Source organism: Fundulus heteroclitus, chromosome 17, assembly GCF_011125445.2.
Source record: "Fundulus heteroclitus isolate FHET01 chromosome 17, MU-UCD_Fhet_4.1, whole genome shotgun sequence".
NCBI lineage: Eukaryota > Metazoa > Chordata > Actinopteri > Cyprinodontiformes > Fundulidae > Fundulus > Fundulus heteroclitus.
In genome coordinates, this window is record NC_046377.1 from 25,655,859 (window position 1) to 25,674,321 (window position 18,463).

General features: G+C 46.4%; 2 protein-coding genes and 1 long non-coding RNA gene across 4 annotated transcripts in view; 1 reads left to right on the top strand and 2 right to left on the bottom strand.

The window, feature by feature from the left end:
- Positions 1-303: 303 nt before the first annotated feature.
- Positions 304-12,100, top strand: tspan12 (tetraspanin 12). 2 transcript variants are annotated; one of them, XM_036149332.1, is made up of 8 exons: positions 304-395; positions 704-786; positions 1,328-1,463; positions 5,928-5,993; positions 8,040-8,147; positions 8,336-8,479; positions 8,579-8,941; positions 8,973-12,100. In XM_036149332.1, exons 1-7 carry the CDS (start codon positions 330-332, stop codon positions 8,903-8,905), a joined length of 930 nt encoding a protein of 309 aa, XP_036005225.1. In that variant the 5' UTR covers positions 304-329; the 3' UTR covers positions 8,906-8,941; positions 8,973-12,100. The 2 variants fall into 2 exon arrangements, with proteins under 2 accessions (XP_036005225.1, XP_036005224.1); XM_036149331.1 differs by having other exon boundaries at positions 8,579-12,100.
- Positions 4,400-5,262, bottom strand: LOC118566630. The gene is made up of 2 exons (XR_004933170.1): positions 5,142-5,262; positions 4,400-4,761 (listed from the first exon to the last, which is right to left on the bottom strand). It is a non-coding gene; the product is annotated as an uncharacterized LOC118566630 (long non-coding RNA).
- A 1,478-nt stretch (positions 12,101-13,578) lies between the features above and the next one.
- The window catches only part of LOC105936085 (potassium voltage-gated channel subfamily D member 2), a 34,000-nt gene continuing 29,115 nt past the window's right edge, over positions 13,579-18,463 (bottom strand). Inside the window, exons 4-6 of the mRNA XM_012876729.3 lie at positions 18,110-18,205; positions 17,802-18,037; positions 13,579-16,259 (exon numbers count right to left, since the gene is read on the bottom strand). Of these exons, the coding sequence (XP_012732183.2) occupies positions 16,094-16,259; positions 17,802-18,037; positions 18,110-18,205 (498 nt within the window). The 3' untranslated portion in view covers positions 13,579-16,093. The remainder of the gene's footprint in view (positions 16,260-17,801; positions 18,038-18,109; positions 18,206-18,463) is intronic.

Consider the following 18,463-nt stretch of genomic DNA (forward strand, 5'->3'; position numbering starts at 1 on the left):
CAGATTCTGGAGCTGATTCCTGGATTATTTGTGTTTTTCAGCCCTTCGCCTTCGGTCTGGTTCTGGTGGATCCTATTGAAGGAGGAGAAATGTGCTTTAAGTCTTGTCCGGGTCGGTTAACTCGGTGATGTTGGATGTGAGATTACCAGCTGCAGAACCTCCATCACTCCGCCACAGAGCCGAGGGAAACTAGGCAAACACCTGTTGGGAGGAATGTGGCTCTTATGCACGGAGCCAGGCTCCAGTTCCAGCAGCGAGCCCCTGCAGGGTGTCGGGTGTCTGCAGTGAGCATGGGGCCATGGGGTCCCGGGCTCAGGTGAGCTGTGGTCATGGCTCAGGAGGACGCGGTGAGGTGTCTGCGCTGCCTGCTGTACGCTCTCAACCTGCTGTTCTGGGTGAGCAGGACACCTGAAACATTCACACTAACCACGCTTCTACCACCACCATGTGACAGGTAGAGAAGTCAGGCTGCAGACCAGCAGCACCCTGTGAAGGTGGGGGGGGGGGGGGTATTTAATTAGCAGCTGTAGGTGGTGCCGTCCAAACAGGTGGAGAACGATCCGGCGTGAGAACCCAGGAACGAGAGCGGCGGGTCTGCAGGGAAAGTGGGCCGTGCTGCATCTGCTGCAGCATGTCTCACATTCTGAGGGGTTATTTCCAGGCTGCAGAAACTGATCCGTGTTTTCTCTCTCTGTGTGTGCAGCTGATGTCGGTGTGTGTCCTCGGAGTGGCAGCGTGGATCAGAGACACCCTGAACACCGTGCTGACCCTGACGGCCCACACCAGGTGAACCCACACCTCCTGTAGCTCGTCCCTTCAGTCTGACTGGGAAACAGGTTCCTCTGAATTATGAGCGCAGTCAGACTCTCTGATCAGATCACACATCAGATCAAATCCTCCATCCCAGAGATAATTCCAGCTCATTTTATTCTGGTTTGTTTGGAGTCCTGTCAGCTGCCTCCTGGTTCCCTGCAGGTTTAATCCTGATCTGATTGAGCCATGGTCCTACCTCACATTTATTCTGATTTTCTCTTTTGACCTGGCTTATTACTGTTAACAGCCTGGATTTATTCAGATTTGATCCTGGGTTTAGCAGCATATCAGACCGACTGTGAGGCACGGTGGTGGAGGGCTGATCATGTGGGCTTGCTCTGAAAGTAGAGAGTCAAACCTGTCCTACAGCTGGGGCTCGGTCCAAACTGCTTCATCAAAAGAACCAAAAGGATCCAGACCCAGCAGCAGATCCACTACATAGTGGCTGAAAGAGACCAGAACCGACCCCTGACCCGTTTTAGACTGTAAACGGCGTTTCTGTCTCCTGCTGCAGGTTGGAGGAAGCTGCTGTCCTCACGTACTCTCCAGCGGTCCATCCCGTCCTCATCTGTGCCTGCTGCCTCCTCATCATCGTGGCCATGGTGGGATACTGCGGCACGCTGCGGTCCAACCTGCTGCTGCTCTCCTGGGTACATTTCAGTTCATCAGCTCAGACTGGGACAAACACAACATGTTATGAACACAAACTGTTTGCTTCATACAAAAATATGAATCCAGCAGCATCAATTAAACTCGTTAAAGGGGGGGGGGGGGTGCTTCCAAAGGCTGCTTGGTACCAGAACCTGGAGAGATTTTATTCCAGAACCTGAGATTAGAAATCCGATATCTGACAGTAGATGATGGTGAACATCAGGTCCTCAGCTCAAAACTCCAGCCTGATACCTTCACCTGGACAGAGTTTCTGAAGTTCTAGTCTTCAGGTCTGCTCAGGTGGACCATCGTGCCGTTATCCCAGCTGTACAGATCTCTCACTATAAGAACCTCCACTGACTGGAAACATCTGGAACACCTGGAAACCCAGAGCAGTAACCTTAATGCCACCTAGATTTCTCCTCAGCACAGTTGCCAAACTTACCCAGAGTCACAGCTCAGTGGATCCATCCATTCCTTTAGATCTTAGCAGTGATGACTTTATGGGATTCTTCATAAATAAAATAGATTCCATTTACAAAGCAATGACCTACTTGAGGAGTTTCAGTCAGGCTTCAGAGCTCATCATAGCACTGAAGCAGCTCTGGTGAAGGTCACTAATGATATTCTCATGGCCTCAGATAATGGACTTGTGTCTATACTTGTCCTGTTAGATCTCAGTGCTGCATTTGATACAGTTGATCACAATATTCTCCTACAAAGACTTGAACATACTGTAGGGATTAAGGGGAAAGCATTAGGCTGGTTTAAATCTTATCTGTCAGACAGATTCCAATTTGTTCATGTTAATAATAAATCTTCCTCAAACTCTAGGGTCACCTGTGGAGTACCACAGGGTTCAGTCCTTGGACCAATTCTCTTTATCATATATATGCTTCCGATAGGCAAAATTCTCCTTCTAACGTATAAAGCCCTTAATAATCAAGCTCCATCATATATCAGAGCTCTGATTACCCCGTATGTTCCTAACAGAGCACTTTGCTCTCAGACTGCAGGTCTGCTGGTGGTTCCTAGAGTCTCTAAAAGTAGAATGGGAGGCAGATCCTGCAAGGGAGAGCCAGAGAGCCAGTTTTCCTCTCCACTGTCGCTTCATGCATGCTCAGTATGAGGGATTGCTGCAAAGCCATCAACAATGCAGACGACTGTCCACTGTGGCTCTACGCTCTTTCAGGAGGAGTGAATGCTGCTTGGAGAGACTTGATGCAACCTGCTGGGTTTCCTTAGAGAGGAAACTTTCTCACCAACCTGGAGGATCTGATGGAAGCTGACTTTGGAAAAAACCTTGATGATGATATGATGTTAGTTGGAGCTATAGAAATAAAACTGAATTGAATTGAACCTATTCCAGTGGGTCCAGGTCCAGATGGACATCAGGGAGTGATACTGACAGAGGCCGGTCTGTCTCCTGCCTGAGCGGGGGGGCAGGGGGGGGGGGGGGGGGGGGGTCAGGTGTCAGGTGTCTCCATTGTCCCTCTGAGGAGAAAGGATCGGCTGGTTCCCTGAAAGGAGAGCGGGTCGGCTGAGAGGCCTCCCACAGGGAATGATGGGAAAGAAGCAGGAAGTTGGGATACCTGGGCAGATCACATGACTCAGCCCATAGATATCCATAATAAAGGCTAGATGTCTCGTCCGCGTTGCTGGCCAATGGGGGTCGACGTCCGCACGTGGCGGCCATCTTGCCACAGGCAGCTTGCTCATTCGTAACATTGTGTTTCAATGGCGCATGTACTTAAACAACCATAACTTCCTCAATTGTCTAACGATTCTCAAACTGTTTGGTTTGTTAAACAAAAGTCAGACATGTAGTTATGACACTGCACACTTATGAATAATTATAACCATGGAATTTTATATGAAACGAACATTGAATAGAACATACAGGTGCAATAAATATACACATGCACAAGGTATTTATGTTAAATCAATATATGCTATTAAAACTCAGTGTACAGAATGTCAACATGATATATATACACACACACACACACACACACACATATATATATATATATATATATATATATATATATATATATATATATATATATATACATAAACACTTTAATTTGGGTGTGATTAATTATTTCACAGTCCTAATTTATTTATATTTACATACATACTTTTATAATATGAATATTACTGTGCAACATGATATATACACACACACGCATACATATATACATATATACATATATATATATATATATATATATATATACTTATATGTATATATATATATATATACTTATATGTATATATACATACATACATATATATGAATATATATACATACATACATACATATATATGTATATATACATACATACATATATACATATATATGTATACATACATACATACATATATATGTATATATACATACATACATATATACATATATATGTACATACACACATATACATACATACATACATATACATATATATATATATATATATATATATATATATATATATATATATATATATATATATATATATATATATATTACTTTTATTTGGGTGTGATTAATTATTTCACAGTCCTAATTTATTTATATTTACATATATACTTTTATAATATGAATATTACTGTTATAATAAAATATGAAATACTGACAAAAAAGGCTTATTGTGTGGCAACCTCTTGGTGTTGAAGCATAATCCAGGTTTCAAATTAAAGGTAACACTTTGAAGTTTCATGTAGACTATTCGGATTACATATCAGGAGTAATTACACAAAAGTTCCTATTTTTAAACCATTATAAAAGTGACATTTATTTGCTATAAAAATTGGTACAATAGTCCCCTTCACAAGTATATATAGATGTAGCATGTTGAAATCCCCACCTACACTACTGTGATGGTATACACATGGAAGACAGAGATTTAAAAAATGACCCAGAAAACATAGCTTGGCTAATGCCCTTTGAAAAGGACGGTTTTATTGAGCTTCTGTTGCATGTTGTTGCTCTGTAAGCTAAGGTTAGTTATTTTGGCAATGTGGTGCAGCCTTAACTTAAAAAAACAAGGACACAACCAACGTTAACAGCGTATGGTGGTGGCTGTCTTTGCCATAGACAGGTCTGACGAATGACCCACTCTGCTGCCCTGACTACCATCACTGTGCCTTCTGATGGAATCACCAGATTTCCATTGTTTTTTAACTTCAGCAGGTGGTAGCTCTGGTCCGTGATGGCAGATGCAGCATCTGTTACCAAGCTGGCACGGCAGACATCACAGGACAGCTTCTTCAGAGCCCGTCGCTCAACAAATCCTGAAATAAGAGTTGGTATATTAAAATAATTTATAATAACCATGGGGAAATTAGGGGAACATTTATTTTTTTGGACCATTGTGAGATTGATTTCCCTCAAATTTACACCAAAGATTAATTGTCATACAATCGTTATTGGTGTCAGTAAAACCTATATAATTGACCAGTGGTCTCAGCCTTGATAACTTGCGCAAGTAGCCGTGATGCACAACTATGCTGCATGATTAAGTCATTTTTCAACAAGAAAATCTGCAATTTTGACAAGTTCAAGCGTCAAGAATTATAGCCACGTTCATAACGTTTGTAAGAAACCAAACTGTTTGTAAATCCGTCAAGAATTCCATGAGATAAGAGTATTTGTGTTCGTGCTGATCACTCACCTTACATTAGGTACCACAGAGCACGCCAGAAAGCTTGCCTGAGGCAAGATGGCCGCCGGTGATGACGTTTGAGACTCCGCCGTAAGACATCTAGCCTTTATTATGGATATCTATGACTCAGCCCACCTGACTGTTCTGGGTCAGGAAGAACAGACCAAACTGTGGCTGCAGATCGGTTCCTTCAGTCAGGGACTCAGCAGTAGGTGCTCTGTGGGGTTCTGTTTGGAACCACCTGGTTATCATCAACAGCTCCTGCAGGTTCTGTGAGAGGAGACTCTAAATTCATGTTCTGGACCTAAAGGGGCTGGTCCATACAGCCAGGTCAGCTCACCAAAGGAACACCTCCTTCCTGCTGGGACCAGGAGAAAACTTAGAACAATCATGTTCTACGCTCCTCTGTGTCCACCCAGATGTTTCAGGAAAGGTTCTCCAAGCTGAAGATGACCCAGCAGAGGACCATGGCCCTGGTCCTGAAGGTCTCCACTCAGTGGGACCACAGAGAGGAACTCTGAGGTTCCTTAACCTGGAGCCCCTCAGCATGTTTCTGGAGAGCAGAATGTGAGACGACCAGAACCGACTGGGAACCGTTGGGTCTCAGCTCAATCCGTCTTTTATTAGAAAAACTAAAACCATCCTGATGTTTCAGCTCTGGGAGCTGCTTCAGTCATAGATGCTAACATTAGTGCTCCTGTTGCTCAGGTTGAACTAAGGAACAGATGGAGCTGCTGTTTGTCTTGGTTCTGCCTGTTCCGGCCCGGTTCTGTGACTGTGTTCTGTGTGTTGCAGTACTTCAGCTGCCTGCTGGTGATGTTCTGCGTGGAGCTGGCCTCTGCTGTGTGGACGTACGACGAGGTGAGGAACCTTCCCTCCTGCAGGCCACCAGAGCGGGACCAGAACCTCACACACTTAGAACCCTGCTTCAAAGGTTCTAGAGTTGTCCTGTGTGCCGTCACAAAGTGAAAGTTTCCTGCTCGGCCCGCGGGTTGAGCAGCTGCTGGTCCAGAACCAGAACCCGGCTCTAAGAATAGCCAGATATGTGAGACATGTCCGGGTCGACGCTCTCAGACCGGCTCAGCTTTCCGCCTCCCAGACATCAGATCAGGCTCTGCCCCCCCGCAGCAGAGCTGAGTGCGGGTTCTGCAGGAACCGTGTTCTACGTGTTTCTGCTGTTCTCACACTGATTAACAGGTTAACCTCAGAGGCTGCAGCTGTCAGCCTTATCTGCCGTATCAGCAGAGAGACAACACACCTGCAGGCTGCTGGGAGGTCTCTGAGGGGGGGGTCTGGTCAGAGGAACCACCCACAGGAACACGTCTGCCAGCGCAGGAACAGGTCCACAGAGGAACCAGAGGAACCAGAGGAACCAGAGGAACCAGAGGAACCAGGGGAACCAGGGGAACCAGAGGAACCAGAGGAACCAGGGGAACCAGAGGAACCAGAGGAACCAGGGGAACCAGCAGCGAGGGCAGAAGGAGCCTCAGTCTGAGTGGGAGCATCAGGAGGTGCTGGAGGAGGATGAAGCTGTGAGAACATCAATAAAGAGAAAAGACATAAGATAGGCTTTATTGATCTCACATGAGTGAAACATGAGTGAAACATGAGTGAAACATGAGTGAAACATCAGTGAAACATGAGTGAAACATCAGTGAAACATCAGTGAAACATGAGTGAAACATCAGTGAAACATCAGTGAAACTCATTGAAACTATGATGAAACATCAGTGAAACATGAGTGAAACATCAGTGAAACATCAGTGAAACATGAGTGAAACATCAGTGAAACATGAGTGAAACATCAGTGAAACATCAGTGAAACATCAGTGAAACATCAGTGAAACATGAGTGAAACATCAGTGAAACATCAGTGAAACATCAGTGAAACATCAGTGAAACATGAGTGAAACATCAGTGAAACATCAGTGAAACATCAGTGAAACATCAGTGAAACATCAGTGAAACATGAGTGAAACATCAGTGAAACATCAGTGAAACATCAGTGAAACATCAGTGAAACATGAGTGAAACATCAGTGAAACATCAGTGAAACATCAGTGAAACATCAGTGAAACATCAGTGAAACATGAGTGAAACATCAGTGAAACATCAGTGAAACATCAGTGAAACATGAGTGAAACATCAGTGAAACATCAGTGAAACATCAGTGAAACATGAGTGAAACATCAGTGAAACATCAGTGAAACATCAGTGAAACATCAGTGAAACATGAGTGAAACATCAGTGAAACATCAGTGAAACATGAGTGAACATCAGTGAAACATCAGTGAAACATCAGTGAACATCAGTGAACATCAGTGGAACATGAGTGAAACATCAGTGAAACATCAGTGAAACATCAGTGAAACATCAGTGAAACATGAGTGAAACATGAGTGAAACATGAGTGAAACATGAGTGAAACATCAGTGAAACATGAGCTGCAGCTGCGTCACAACCAGCACCGACCCTGGAGCCACTCGGACCAGAACCAGAACCTTTAGCTCCTCTGGTGTTGGTCATCACTGGCTGAAAAGGCTGTTAGAAGGACGAGGCTGGAGGTTATCTGAGAGCTTAGCAGTGGCATCTGGTCTCCGGTTCCCCCGGTTCCCCCGGTTCCACGGCAGGAACCGACGTGAAGTCAGGTAATCAGGAAACTGATTTAACAGCAGCATCTTTTCTAAGCCTGATCTGAGGAAATCAGCCTGCAGGTGTGAGGACAGCAGGTAATGAGAAGTTCTAGATGTTCCAGCTGCAAACTGAGGAACATCTCAGGAACCTCCACCTTCCCACACTCTGTCCAGGAACAACCTGCAGAACATTTGGGCTTTCCATGCTCATTGGTTGATGATTGTCTACCTGTGTGTACCTGTGTGTACCTGTGTGTACCTGTGTGTGTCTCCAGCCCTCAGCACAGCGCGCTGACATGATCAGCCTGAAGTTCCGGATGCCGAACTACGGCCTGCAGCGTTATCAGTGGCTCACACACACCTGGGACAGCTTCCAGACACAGGTACACACACACAGGTACACAGGTAGACAGGTGCAGTAGCAGGAAGTGGCTCACAGGTGTGTCCCTCAGTTTAAATGCTGCGGGGTGATCTATACACAGGTAGACAGGTAGACAGGTACACAGGTAGACAGGTACACAGGTAGACAGGTAGACAGGTGAAGTGGTGCGCTCACAGGTGTGTCCCTCAGTTTAAATGCTGCGGGGTGATCTACTTCACCGATTGGCTGGAGATGACGGAGATGGAGTGGCCTCCTGACTCCTGCTGCACCACCCAGTACCCTGGCTGCGCTCGCCACGCCCACCATCATGACCTCAGCGACCTCCACCAAGAGGTGAGACCGCCGCCTCTGATTGGACGGCACACGTCAGCGCTCTCAGCCAATCAGAGCTGCTGAAATCTGAGCTGGTGTGTGTTCCTGTGTGTGTTCCAGGGCTGCGGACCGAAGATCTACAGCTTCATCAGAGGAACACGGCCGCTGCAGGTTCTGCGTTTCCTGGGGGTCTCCATCGGCGTGGCGCAGATCCTGGCCATGGCGCTCACCCTCACCTTGCTCTGGGCGCTCTACTACGGTCGGCGGTTCCACGGCTCGGACTCACCTGTGACTGCTGGGCTGCCTGAGGACTCGGCTTCGGTCGCAGCGACCAACGGAACCAGCAGCGAGGCTTCAGGCCGTGGACGAACGATTAAAGGACAGAGAGACGAGGCTGAGCTGAAACGTCCTCAGGTGGAGATGGAGTGGCTCCACACGGCGGCGTAGCGTGGCAGCAGAAGACTTCCTGCTCCATCAACAGAACTCACTTCCTGCTGACGCTCCATTAACAGAACTCACTTTATAAGCTGTGAGCCAGGAGCTCAAGAGACCAAGATCTTTATTTCTGCTCATTCACATGAAAACGTTTCTCATGGGTTTTCAGTGAAAACAGGAGATCTGAGCGCTCAGCTACAGTTCCTGGTGGATCATGAAGTAAAGTTGAACAAACGAGGTGAACGTCACCTGGACCTTTACAAACTGATCTAACTTAACTTTAACTAAACATTAAACAAACTGTAAAACCACAGAGGACTGAAGACAGCGCCCTGAGGAGCGCCTGAACGTCGTTTCTCCACCTGCTGCTCCAGCTGAGACCAGATCTGCAGTTTTCCACCATCAGGAGTTCCTGTGGAGATGGAGAAGGTCCACCTGCACACATCCTGGACTCATGGGCCAGAGGAACCGGACCAAGAACCGGTCCTAGTTCAGCGCTGGAACCGCTCTGGTCAGAGCTTCAATGGTCTCTGTTCTATTCTAACTTAAACAGTCATCATCTCCTACAGGTGACCCAGAACCTTCTCTGTCCAACGGTTCTCAGCTTGGTCTCCAACCAGCGTGCTCTCTGATCCAGGCAGGAAGTGAAACATCAGGCAGAGACCTGCGGCTCCGTCAGACGGTACCAGGACAACCGCTCCTGAACTCCACCTGGCCCAGGTTCTTTCTGAACTTTGTTCTCCTTCCACCAAAGAGAAGAAGGCCTCGGCTCAGTCTGGATGCTGCGGTTGGTTTCCCTCAGCTGAAGCTCCAGAGGACCAGCGTTGCCTTCAGACTACTTCTATAAGAAGCTGGCTTCAGGAACCGAACTGTTGACCAAAGAGCTGCACCTTCTCATGGACACCATGGACATGTTGGTGTGGAACGTTTGTGAGAAGCTGAGCAGGATGTTGGACATATGTCACTGGAATAAGACCATCTAAGCTGTGACTGACCTTCTCTACCTCCTTACTCTTTACTCCCATGGTGCAGGTTTCTCTGAAGCTTCCTCACCACTGAGCTTCATCTGGAAGGGTTTGCTTTCGTTCCTGTACCTGCTGGTTAACGCAGACGGACAGGACGGACCACCAGCAGGTGGACCTAGCTGCACGGCTGGCTCAGAGTTTAGTCATGAGGACGTTGTTCTGGTCTGCGATGGTGAAGAAGGTGCTGAGCTGAAAGCTGAAGCTCTGGATTTATTATCATGTATATTCACTCCTTCACCGGTTCAGAACCGCAGGACCATGAAGAGCAGAAACAGCAGGTGTGATAATAATCCTCTTTATTGTACAGATAAATAAGAACTTCTGTGTCGGCTTCACACACATGCATGGCTCTAGAAAAATATCAGCAGGAATGGAAAGCATTCATTTCCCATGAAAAACATTGGAGGGAAAAATAGGAAATTATTGTTGACAACATCAAAGAACGATTACATCACATGTTCACCAGAAACAATAACTCTGATCTTTACAGCCAAAGTCTCCAGAATGTTCTGAAGTGAGTCCCAGAGAGCAGATCTCTCCTTAAATACCTAAAGTCCTCGTCTCTGGATCACTTCATCATCTGTGATGATGTCCAGCCCAGAGAAGACCTCCAAGGTGGTCCAGTACATCTGCTCTGTACTCACAAACGTTCCTCATAATAATGTTGAGTTCTGCGCGGTACATCCAGATCAAGCTGCACCTTAATGTTTCATCAGATACTAAATATTCCCACATTCATGCAGCAGCTCTCCTCCAGGCTGCAGCTCTGACGTCACCTTAACTTCCTCTGAGTCCTTCCCTCTGGATGTTCTCTCACAGAGGAACCCGGAGAACCTGCAGCTCGTTGCTGAACATCAGCTGCTTTAATTCTGAGTTTCTGGAAGGACGATGGAGCGAGTCCTGATTGTGTCGGTCTTTGACCCTCAGCTGGGTCTGTATCTGCTCTGCTGGACCTCAGTGGACCTCAGCGTTGTCCTGCAGAGGCTGCATGGTGCTGCAGGGACCTTCAGGACTAGACTGGCTTAGATCCCGTTAGTCTGACCGACTCCTTTGTTCCAGTTCAGCAGAAGTTTTCCCTGCAGCGTTTATGCCCCTTTCCTTCTGTTAATATAAAATTTAATTAAAACTCAGGTTTTAAATGCAACACTTGCATGAATCTGACAGAAAACTGAGGGGTTGCTTAATAACTCATATGTACATTCAGACCTTTTAAAGTAGAGAAACTTTTATTTGTCCTGTGACTTTAAGAGCGTCCAGGCTGACTGGGCCCTGAGGCTGAGGAAGACTCTGGTAAATACACCATGATGAAGGACAGCTGCTTGTTTCTGATCCTGTCAGCAGGAAAAGCTTTCTACCCACCCTGCTGCTTGCTGCAGTGCATCATGGGCTGTGTAGTCTTCTAACGGGTAACAAAAGTTTCCTTTTCTAGAACTACAACATGGGGAATAGATTCACAATCTATCAAGAATGAAAACTGGGAAGAAGAAGAAACTGATGTGTTAAATTTAAGACGTTTGGTAATCTGGACCTAAAACTGAGATTAATTAAATTAAAGGTTTAGGGTTAGGGACAGCCACAGGCTTCAGTGCTCGGGTTAATTCTCTTCTTCTTTGAACTTTATGCTGATGACAGATAAATGTCCACAACGATCTAAAGCCAGCGACTTAATCAGAATACAGGAATGCCATCTTTCACTGTGGCTCAGTGGCTACAGGGGTAATCATGAAGTTATGGGTTCAATTCCAGCTCCCCCTCTCCCATATTGATGCGCCCCTGGGCAAGGCACTTAACCCTATGTTGTCCTGGGGAATGTATGCGTGTATACTAGAGAGTATAAATCCAGTCCATTCACCACCAGTTCCTGTTCTTTAACCTAGAACCTCCTTCCTCCACCTCTGTGACATCACAGAGATTTAGGACCTGATAGGAAACATAACATTTTATAACAACGATTCTCCTGAAACGGTTCATTTGTGCTTGGGACAGAAGATCTTAAACATCACAGAAATGTTTGATCTAATCTGTGCTTTGGAAGGTTGTTGTGTTTTCTGAAGAACAGTTAATGATTTATAATGATTTATATGTAATAGATGTGTAAAGTGAAGTGTTGTTAGTAAACAGAGGCCTCCATAATGTGCAGATTACAGAATTATGAATAAAATCTGTCCAATGAAACCGTGAACGCTTCGGTTCTGTTTATGTTCTGAACACCTAGTCACATGTTTTACAGAGTTTCTGTGGAGGAAACCAGACGGTTCTGGCATAGAGCTCTCATATAAAACCGATACAGGGTCTGGATCAGAACCAGAACCGCTCGGGTCAAGCAGAGGAGTAGATCCACTCCTACAGAAACAGCACCATCAGAATCAGCGGATCAGAACACGCCTCAGTGAAGAATCAGAACCTTCATCAGGGTTCTGGTCCAGGCTCATCACAGTTCTGCAGAACTGGACCTCCGGCCTGACAGCGACAGGTTTCTGGTCACTGTGGCTGGAAGACCACCTGATTCCTAAATTCAGCTTGAAACGTCGACAAAGGAGTGGATCAAGACTAAAATGAACCCAGAAATGAAACAACTAAATGAACTTAAATAAGGAAAAAAGCTCCTAAATCACCTGCTGCTCACATTATCAACCTGGAACCTGCAGGGGGCAACGGAGAACCTAAAGCACCGTCTGGTACCACGGCTACGGTTCTGCAGCTCCGCTAACGGAACCGGTGTCTGTACAGTCGGCTTATCTACAGGCCCAGCAGCGGCTGCTCACCACTGGCCGGTCCCTGCCCGTCAGAACCAGAACCAGAACCAGTCAGGGCAGACTGGAAACTTAAACATTGTTAAAGCAGCTTTTGGTTCAGTTTCAGCTGTAGAGAATCTGCTGAAGCTCTGCGGTCCCGTTTGGGTTTTCCTCACATCTTCATCCTTCAGCTGAAGCCACCAGGATCAGAAGGTTCCCCCCGGCAAAGCTTTCAGTCAGCAGGAGTCCATCACCAACATGGTGCCACATGTGGCCCTCCGTCCTGCTTAGAAAATAGCATTATCCACCTGTGAGCTGCATCTAAAATAGTATTTTATCATGTTGCTTTTCCTTTTTAATCACACCTGCATTTATATGGATTTTAAAATGACAAAAGCATGAATAATGTTTATTTTCACGTCACGTTAAAGGTCCATAGCCACATTATTATGGTGTATTAGTTATTTTGATGTTTTACGCTTTGTTTTTGCTCAATTTGTCAGTAGATAAAGCCTTTTGTGTTTATTTATGATTTTAACAGAAGTACATACTGAGCATGTGCAGCAGTGTATAAAACAAGGAAGTGGCTAACGGCTATTAGCATCTTCCAGCGAAACAGAAAGGTCCAAAATCCAGTGGGAAAAAACTAAATAAAATATGATTCCAAGAGGGAAAAGCCTGGAATGTCTCTGAGAATCCAGTCTAAACGTTGGTGTTCACTGAAGCTAAACCTGCCGAGGCTCAGATGTGACGCAGAGTTGACTGACCTGAGTAAATGTTCTGATCTGAGGCTCTTAGAGTTGCTGTAGATCGGTTTATTTAATTATTAACGTTGGTCTTCATCACGCTGAGGCGTTGCAGAGGGTCAGGCTCTGTCTGACATTTATTAATTAGGCAAACTGGCATTATTTACAAGTGATTTATAAATTAAGTAAACTGTAATTTTGATAGTTCTGCGATACTGCCACTAGATGGTGCCACATCAGTTTTATAGCTGCTAATCGTGCCCAGTGCTGGGGCTATTTGTCCACAGAAAGGACCATAAAACACTATCAGGATGGAGGCTTGGTGGATATAACCTCATTTTATCAACAGAAGGTGGTCAGAGAGGCTGCAAAGGTCCACAGGGAAGGAGCCTCTGGTTGGTTCTGGTTGTCTTCCAATAATCTGCGGTTTCCTCCGTCAGACTGGACTAGTGGGTTGGGAAAGCCTGTACCCCCACAGGGACACATGGTGGTGGCAGCATCATAGTATGGAGTCACTTTTCTTCAGACAGAACGGAGGTTTGTGACGGCGGATGAAAATGCAGAGAAGGTGAATATTATATGGTCACTCTACCTGAGAAAACTGCAGGTGAAACTGAATCAAAAGGTGCTTCCGCATGAAACTAGGACTTTTCAAACTTCCCTCTAACTGCTTTGTTTGTTTTGAAGAAAATAATTGTCTCCTTACAGGTAGAATCAATTTAAAGCTCTTCCCCCAACTTTTGCTTCACCCCTTAACTAATAGAAATGAGTAGGAACAAATCAAATAAACACCTATTTCAATATTGGTGAAATTGGGCAAAGAAAACCACCAAAAACAAATTTTCATGGCATTTGGAGCGGCAGCGTGAAAAGGCTCATCCTCGCCGCCATGGAATCGATGTCGTAGGATGAAGTAATGTTGCGTCACATTGGATGTGTTGGTACAACTGTCCTCTGACCCCGAAAAGTTACTTTAGGAATGAAGAGACAGAGCGTTGAGTAACTCAGCCACGTTTTAGCTGGAGAAAAGGCAGCATTGCGCTTTAAACTAGCTGCTAACAGATGTTATTGAGTAGGTTTGTTAATGTCCTCTTGGTTCGGTCCTTTTATGAACAATCAATCATTCAAATAGTCATTCTCATCCTGCTGCTCTTAGATGTGTAGTCATAAAGCGCAGAGTTTAGGAGCCTGCAGGTAACCACTGCTCCACTAGGTTTGCTTGAATTAGCATGCGTCGGTAAAAAGATTAATTTAAACATTAAAGTCTTCAAACATAAAGACACCACAGCAAATAATACCTTCAAAATGCTCATTTCATCTGACATAACAACCGGATTTACCCCCACAGAGACACATGAGGATAAGATACTAATCTGGCTGGGCTGGAGATGGCTGCTCGGTCAGCTCAATCTTCCAGGGGTTGGGGATCATGCTCCTGCTGTCCAGAAAGCAGCAGCAACATCCTGCTAATCGCTGCCAGCATGTCTCTGAGAGAAAGTCCAAGCTGTAGTCCTCTTATCTTACTTTAGTAGAACGCCATTACCTGTAGGTAAAGCAGAACTCCTTCTCCTGTCATGTTGCCCCCTGGTGACGATGTTATGTATGTTTCAGGCTACTTCTGTTTCTCGATCACATTTGTTGTCTTTAAAACCAGCACACTACCTGTTTAGCTTGTGTCAAAATCACATTCTTTGGTCAGAAATACACAATATACTGATAAAGGCTCATAGTGGTGAGATAAAGCCTTTGGATGTTTTATTTTCATGGTGGCCTTTTCTGTCTGGACAGACCGCAGACATATTTAGGGCCATGCGTGCTTTTCAAACCAACAGCTCTTTAAAGCCCTGTGAGTCCTGCAGCCAGCCCTGTATTGCTTTGGTGTGGAGTGCTTTAGGCAAACCAGTGCTCTCTGGTCTCAACACTCTGAGAACCCACTGCTGCTCCAAGATGAGGCCTGACACCAGAAGAACAAGCAGAAGACTGAAGGTCTGAGGGTTGGGTTAGGGTTAGATGTTTGGCTGTAGGCCTCGAAGGAAATATACATGAGTGGTGTTGGCGTCTATCGATGGGTGTGTGCTGGGATGCTTTAGGTCTGACACATGTACCAATGACTGAGGTGGAAAAATAGTTCCTACTCTGTTTATCAAAGGAGCTCCAAGGACTTTGGTTTGTGGTTATAGAGGGAATAACAGAGGACCCTCTAAGGAGACCCAGGAGTGGTGTCAGAATGTCTGGATGTGTTTTCAGTTCCTCTGGTCCGCCTTGGCTTCTAGATCTACTGACAGGAGCAGCAACATGGTCAGCCCCAGTGAAACATCACGTCTGTAAGTTCTTGGTTGGTTTCCAAGTGGACTGTTGCTCCGTCCAGTCCTGTGCTGAAGAACCCTGCGGTCTCTGAGTCTGATCAGACCTGAAACATCAGGTCAAATAAAGCAGTATGTGTAGAACATTGATGCTGATGCGGTTCTCTTGCACCACGCAGAAGACTGGCCATTAGCCAAGCTGTCTGTTTCATCAGGGAATAAAGTCCTTCTTAGGAGAATCTGTCAGTCCAGCTCCGGTCTGTGATGGAGCATATGGATGTAGATGTTTCTCACTGGACCTTCTCCCATCGTCTGTCCCTGTCCTGTCGGTCTGAGCCCTTCCTTCAGGACAGGGAGCGGTAGTTTGGAGTGAAGGGAGGCCAGATGGGCGCTATAGAGCAGAAACCCGGACGATGTTGGCCTGGGAGTAGTCTGCAGATCGGTCTCCTTCTGGCGTGGTGCCGGGCGTAGGAAGGCTGATGACAGCCGGGGAGAGGTACGGCTGCTCGCAGTTCAGAGGGAGCGTCTCCTGGAATTTGGCATTAAGGCTGGATCGACTGGAAAGAGAGACAGGAGAAGATGTGAGAGTTACCACCTGGATTTAAGAATTCACAGAGCATCAGGTGATCTATTATCAACATTTGATTGTGTTTGTGCGGCATCTATAAGAGTGAGAAATCTCAGTGTCAATGACGATGAGTGGAACGTTTAGAGATCCCTAAATGTTCTCAATAGAACAGCTATCTGCAGTCCATCCCTAACCCTACGCTGAGCCAGTAGTTCAGGTGTTCAGACGCAGGTAAAATGCCTCTGGAGACATTCCAGCTAGGTTCTTCTTACCCCTGCAGAGTAAAGTAACCAGCCAGGGTTCTGACTGGATCTGAAGATTAGGGTGATGGTAAATAGACCTTCCAAACTGAAAGACTTGAAGCTCCTCACCAAAACACCAGAGGAACCAAGCAAGAGGCAGATCCTCCATTAGAAGAAGGGATTTCTAAGGGATGTCTAATCATCTTCTCATTTATCTTTCTTCATCATGGTCCTTGTTTTATTATCTTATAGAGATTTATCTCTCCTTTCCTGACAGAAATAAACCTCTTGGGCAGATGTAGATTTACTCTAAATCTGCCTAATGAGTTTCCTCACTGAACAATCTGGAACCAGAAATGTCTTTGAGGAACATCTGAGGTTCTTTGGAGTTCCTCTGGGGCTTCTAAGGACAGTTTGATCCTAAATGTTTCATTTAAAAATGTCCTCTGTGGTTCTTCTGGGACGTGGCTCTGGAGAACCGGTTTAATCCCAGCCAGAGAGGCACTAGCTGTATGTTCTCATCCAGGTTCAGCTCCTGCTGCAGCTTCAGTCTGCAGAACGTAGCAGCTAACAGGGTCACCAGCCAACATCTGCAGCTGAAGCAGAGGAACCAGCATGGGTTTCCCTTTAGGAGGCAGTTCCCAGACCTCCCACAGCCTCCCACAGCTGGACATACTCTGGATTCCTGCCGTCTGACTGTGTGGGAACACGGCATCACGTGACCGCCTGTGCCATGTGTTTCCTCTGACCAGAGCGCTCTCTGCATGCTGAAGATCTCATCTAGAAGCTGCTGGGAGGCTTCAGGGAAGTCTCTACTAGCTCAGAGAGATCTCCAGAGAGATCCCTGGTTCCTCTGAGAACCCTTTAATGGCCCCCAGAACCATTTAAGGATCTCCAGAAGCTGCTACCTGATGCGTTCAAAGAGCAGCAGTTCACACACAACCCCAGGTGTTTGAAGACTACCTCTGCAGGAAGACTCTCCTCTTGGTCTTCCTGGTCCTCCTGTCCAGCATCTGCTTACCTCTGCAGTTCATGCAGGTTTATCGGCGCATTAAAGTCCAGAACTTTATTAATCTGCTCAGGAACCTCCTCCACCTCCTACCATCAACACAGTCTGGACGTTTCTATGTTCCTAACAACATCTCAGATGTCTCCATGGACTCCTGTGGTCTCTAACAGCATCTCCTGGCTCATCTCCTCCACCTCAGAGAAGCGTGAGCCCTCAGGAACCTCCCTGAACATCATGGAGATCTTAAATGATGACTCCTGCCGTCCTGTTGCTCACAGACCTGTTGGTGATGGGCCGCTCCCTGATCTGGATGGTGCACAGCTCCTGGATGCTGCCCTGCAGCCCCACAGACATGGAGTTGGGCACGGTGAAGGTCTTCCTCCTCCTGCGGCCGCAGCAGGAGACGCCATTAGACGAGGAGGAGGAGGAGATGGAGGAAGAGCGGGACAGCTGCTTCACCGGACTTAATTCCCTGCAGCTGGACTCCGGCGGCTTCTCGTCTACAAACTCGTGGTTCTGAGGAGCAAAGAGGTGGAGGAGGTGAGAAAACTGGCTGTACGTCTGGTTTCTCTCATCAAACCTGCTCACCGTTGTTTTCTCCAGACAGTTGAGCAGATGGTGATGCTGTAGGTCAAAGGTCGGGTTGATCTTACACACCAACGCCTGGCCAGCTTCTTTGGACGCCTGCGGGACACAAACACAGAGCAGCATTAGCTGGAGGCCAGGACAGTGGTGGACACATCTGGATGGGACAGTGGAGACGCTGCAGAACGCCGTCAGGCTGAGTGAGGAAGCTGCAGGCTGAATGTGACTCTGAGGGACAGAACGTCCATGCAGATGTTGTTACGGACCTGATCATCTCTGATCATCCCTGATCATCTCTGATCATCCCTGATCATCTCTGATCATCCCTGATCATCTCTGATCATCTCTGATCATCTC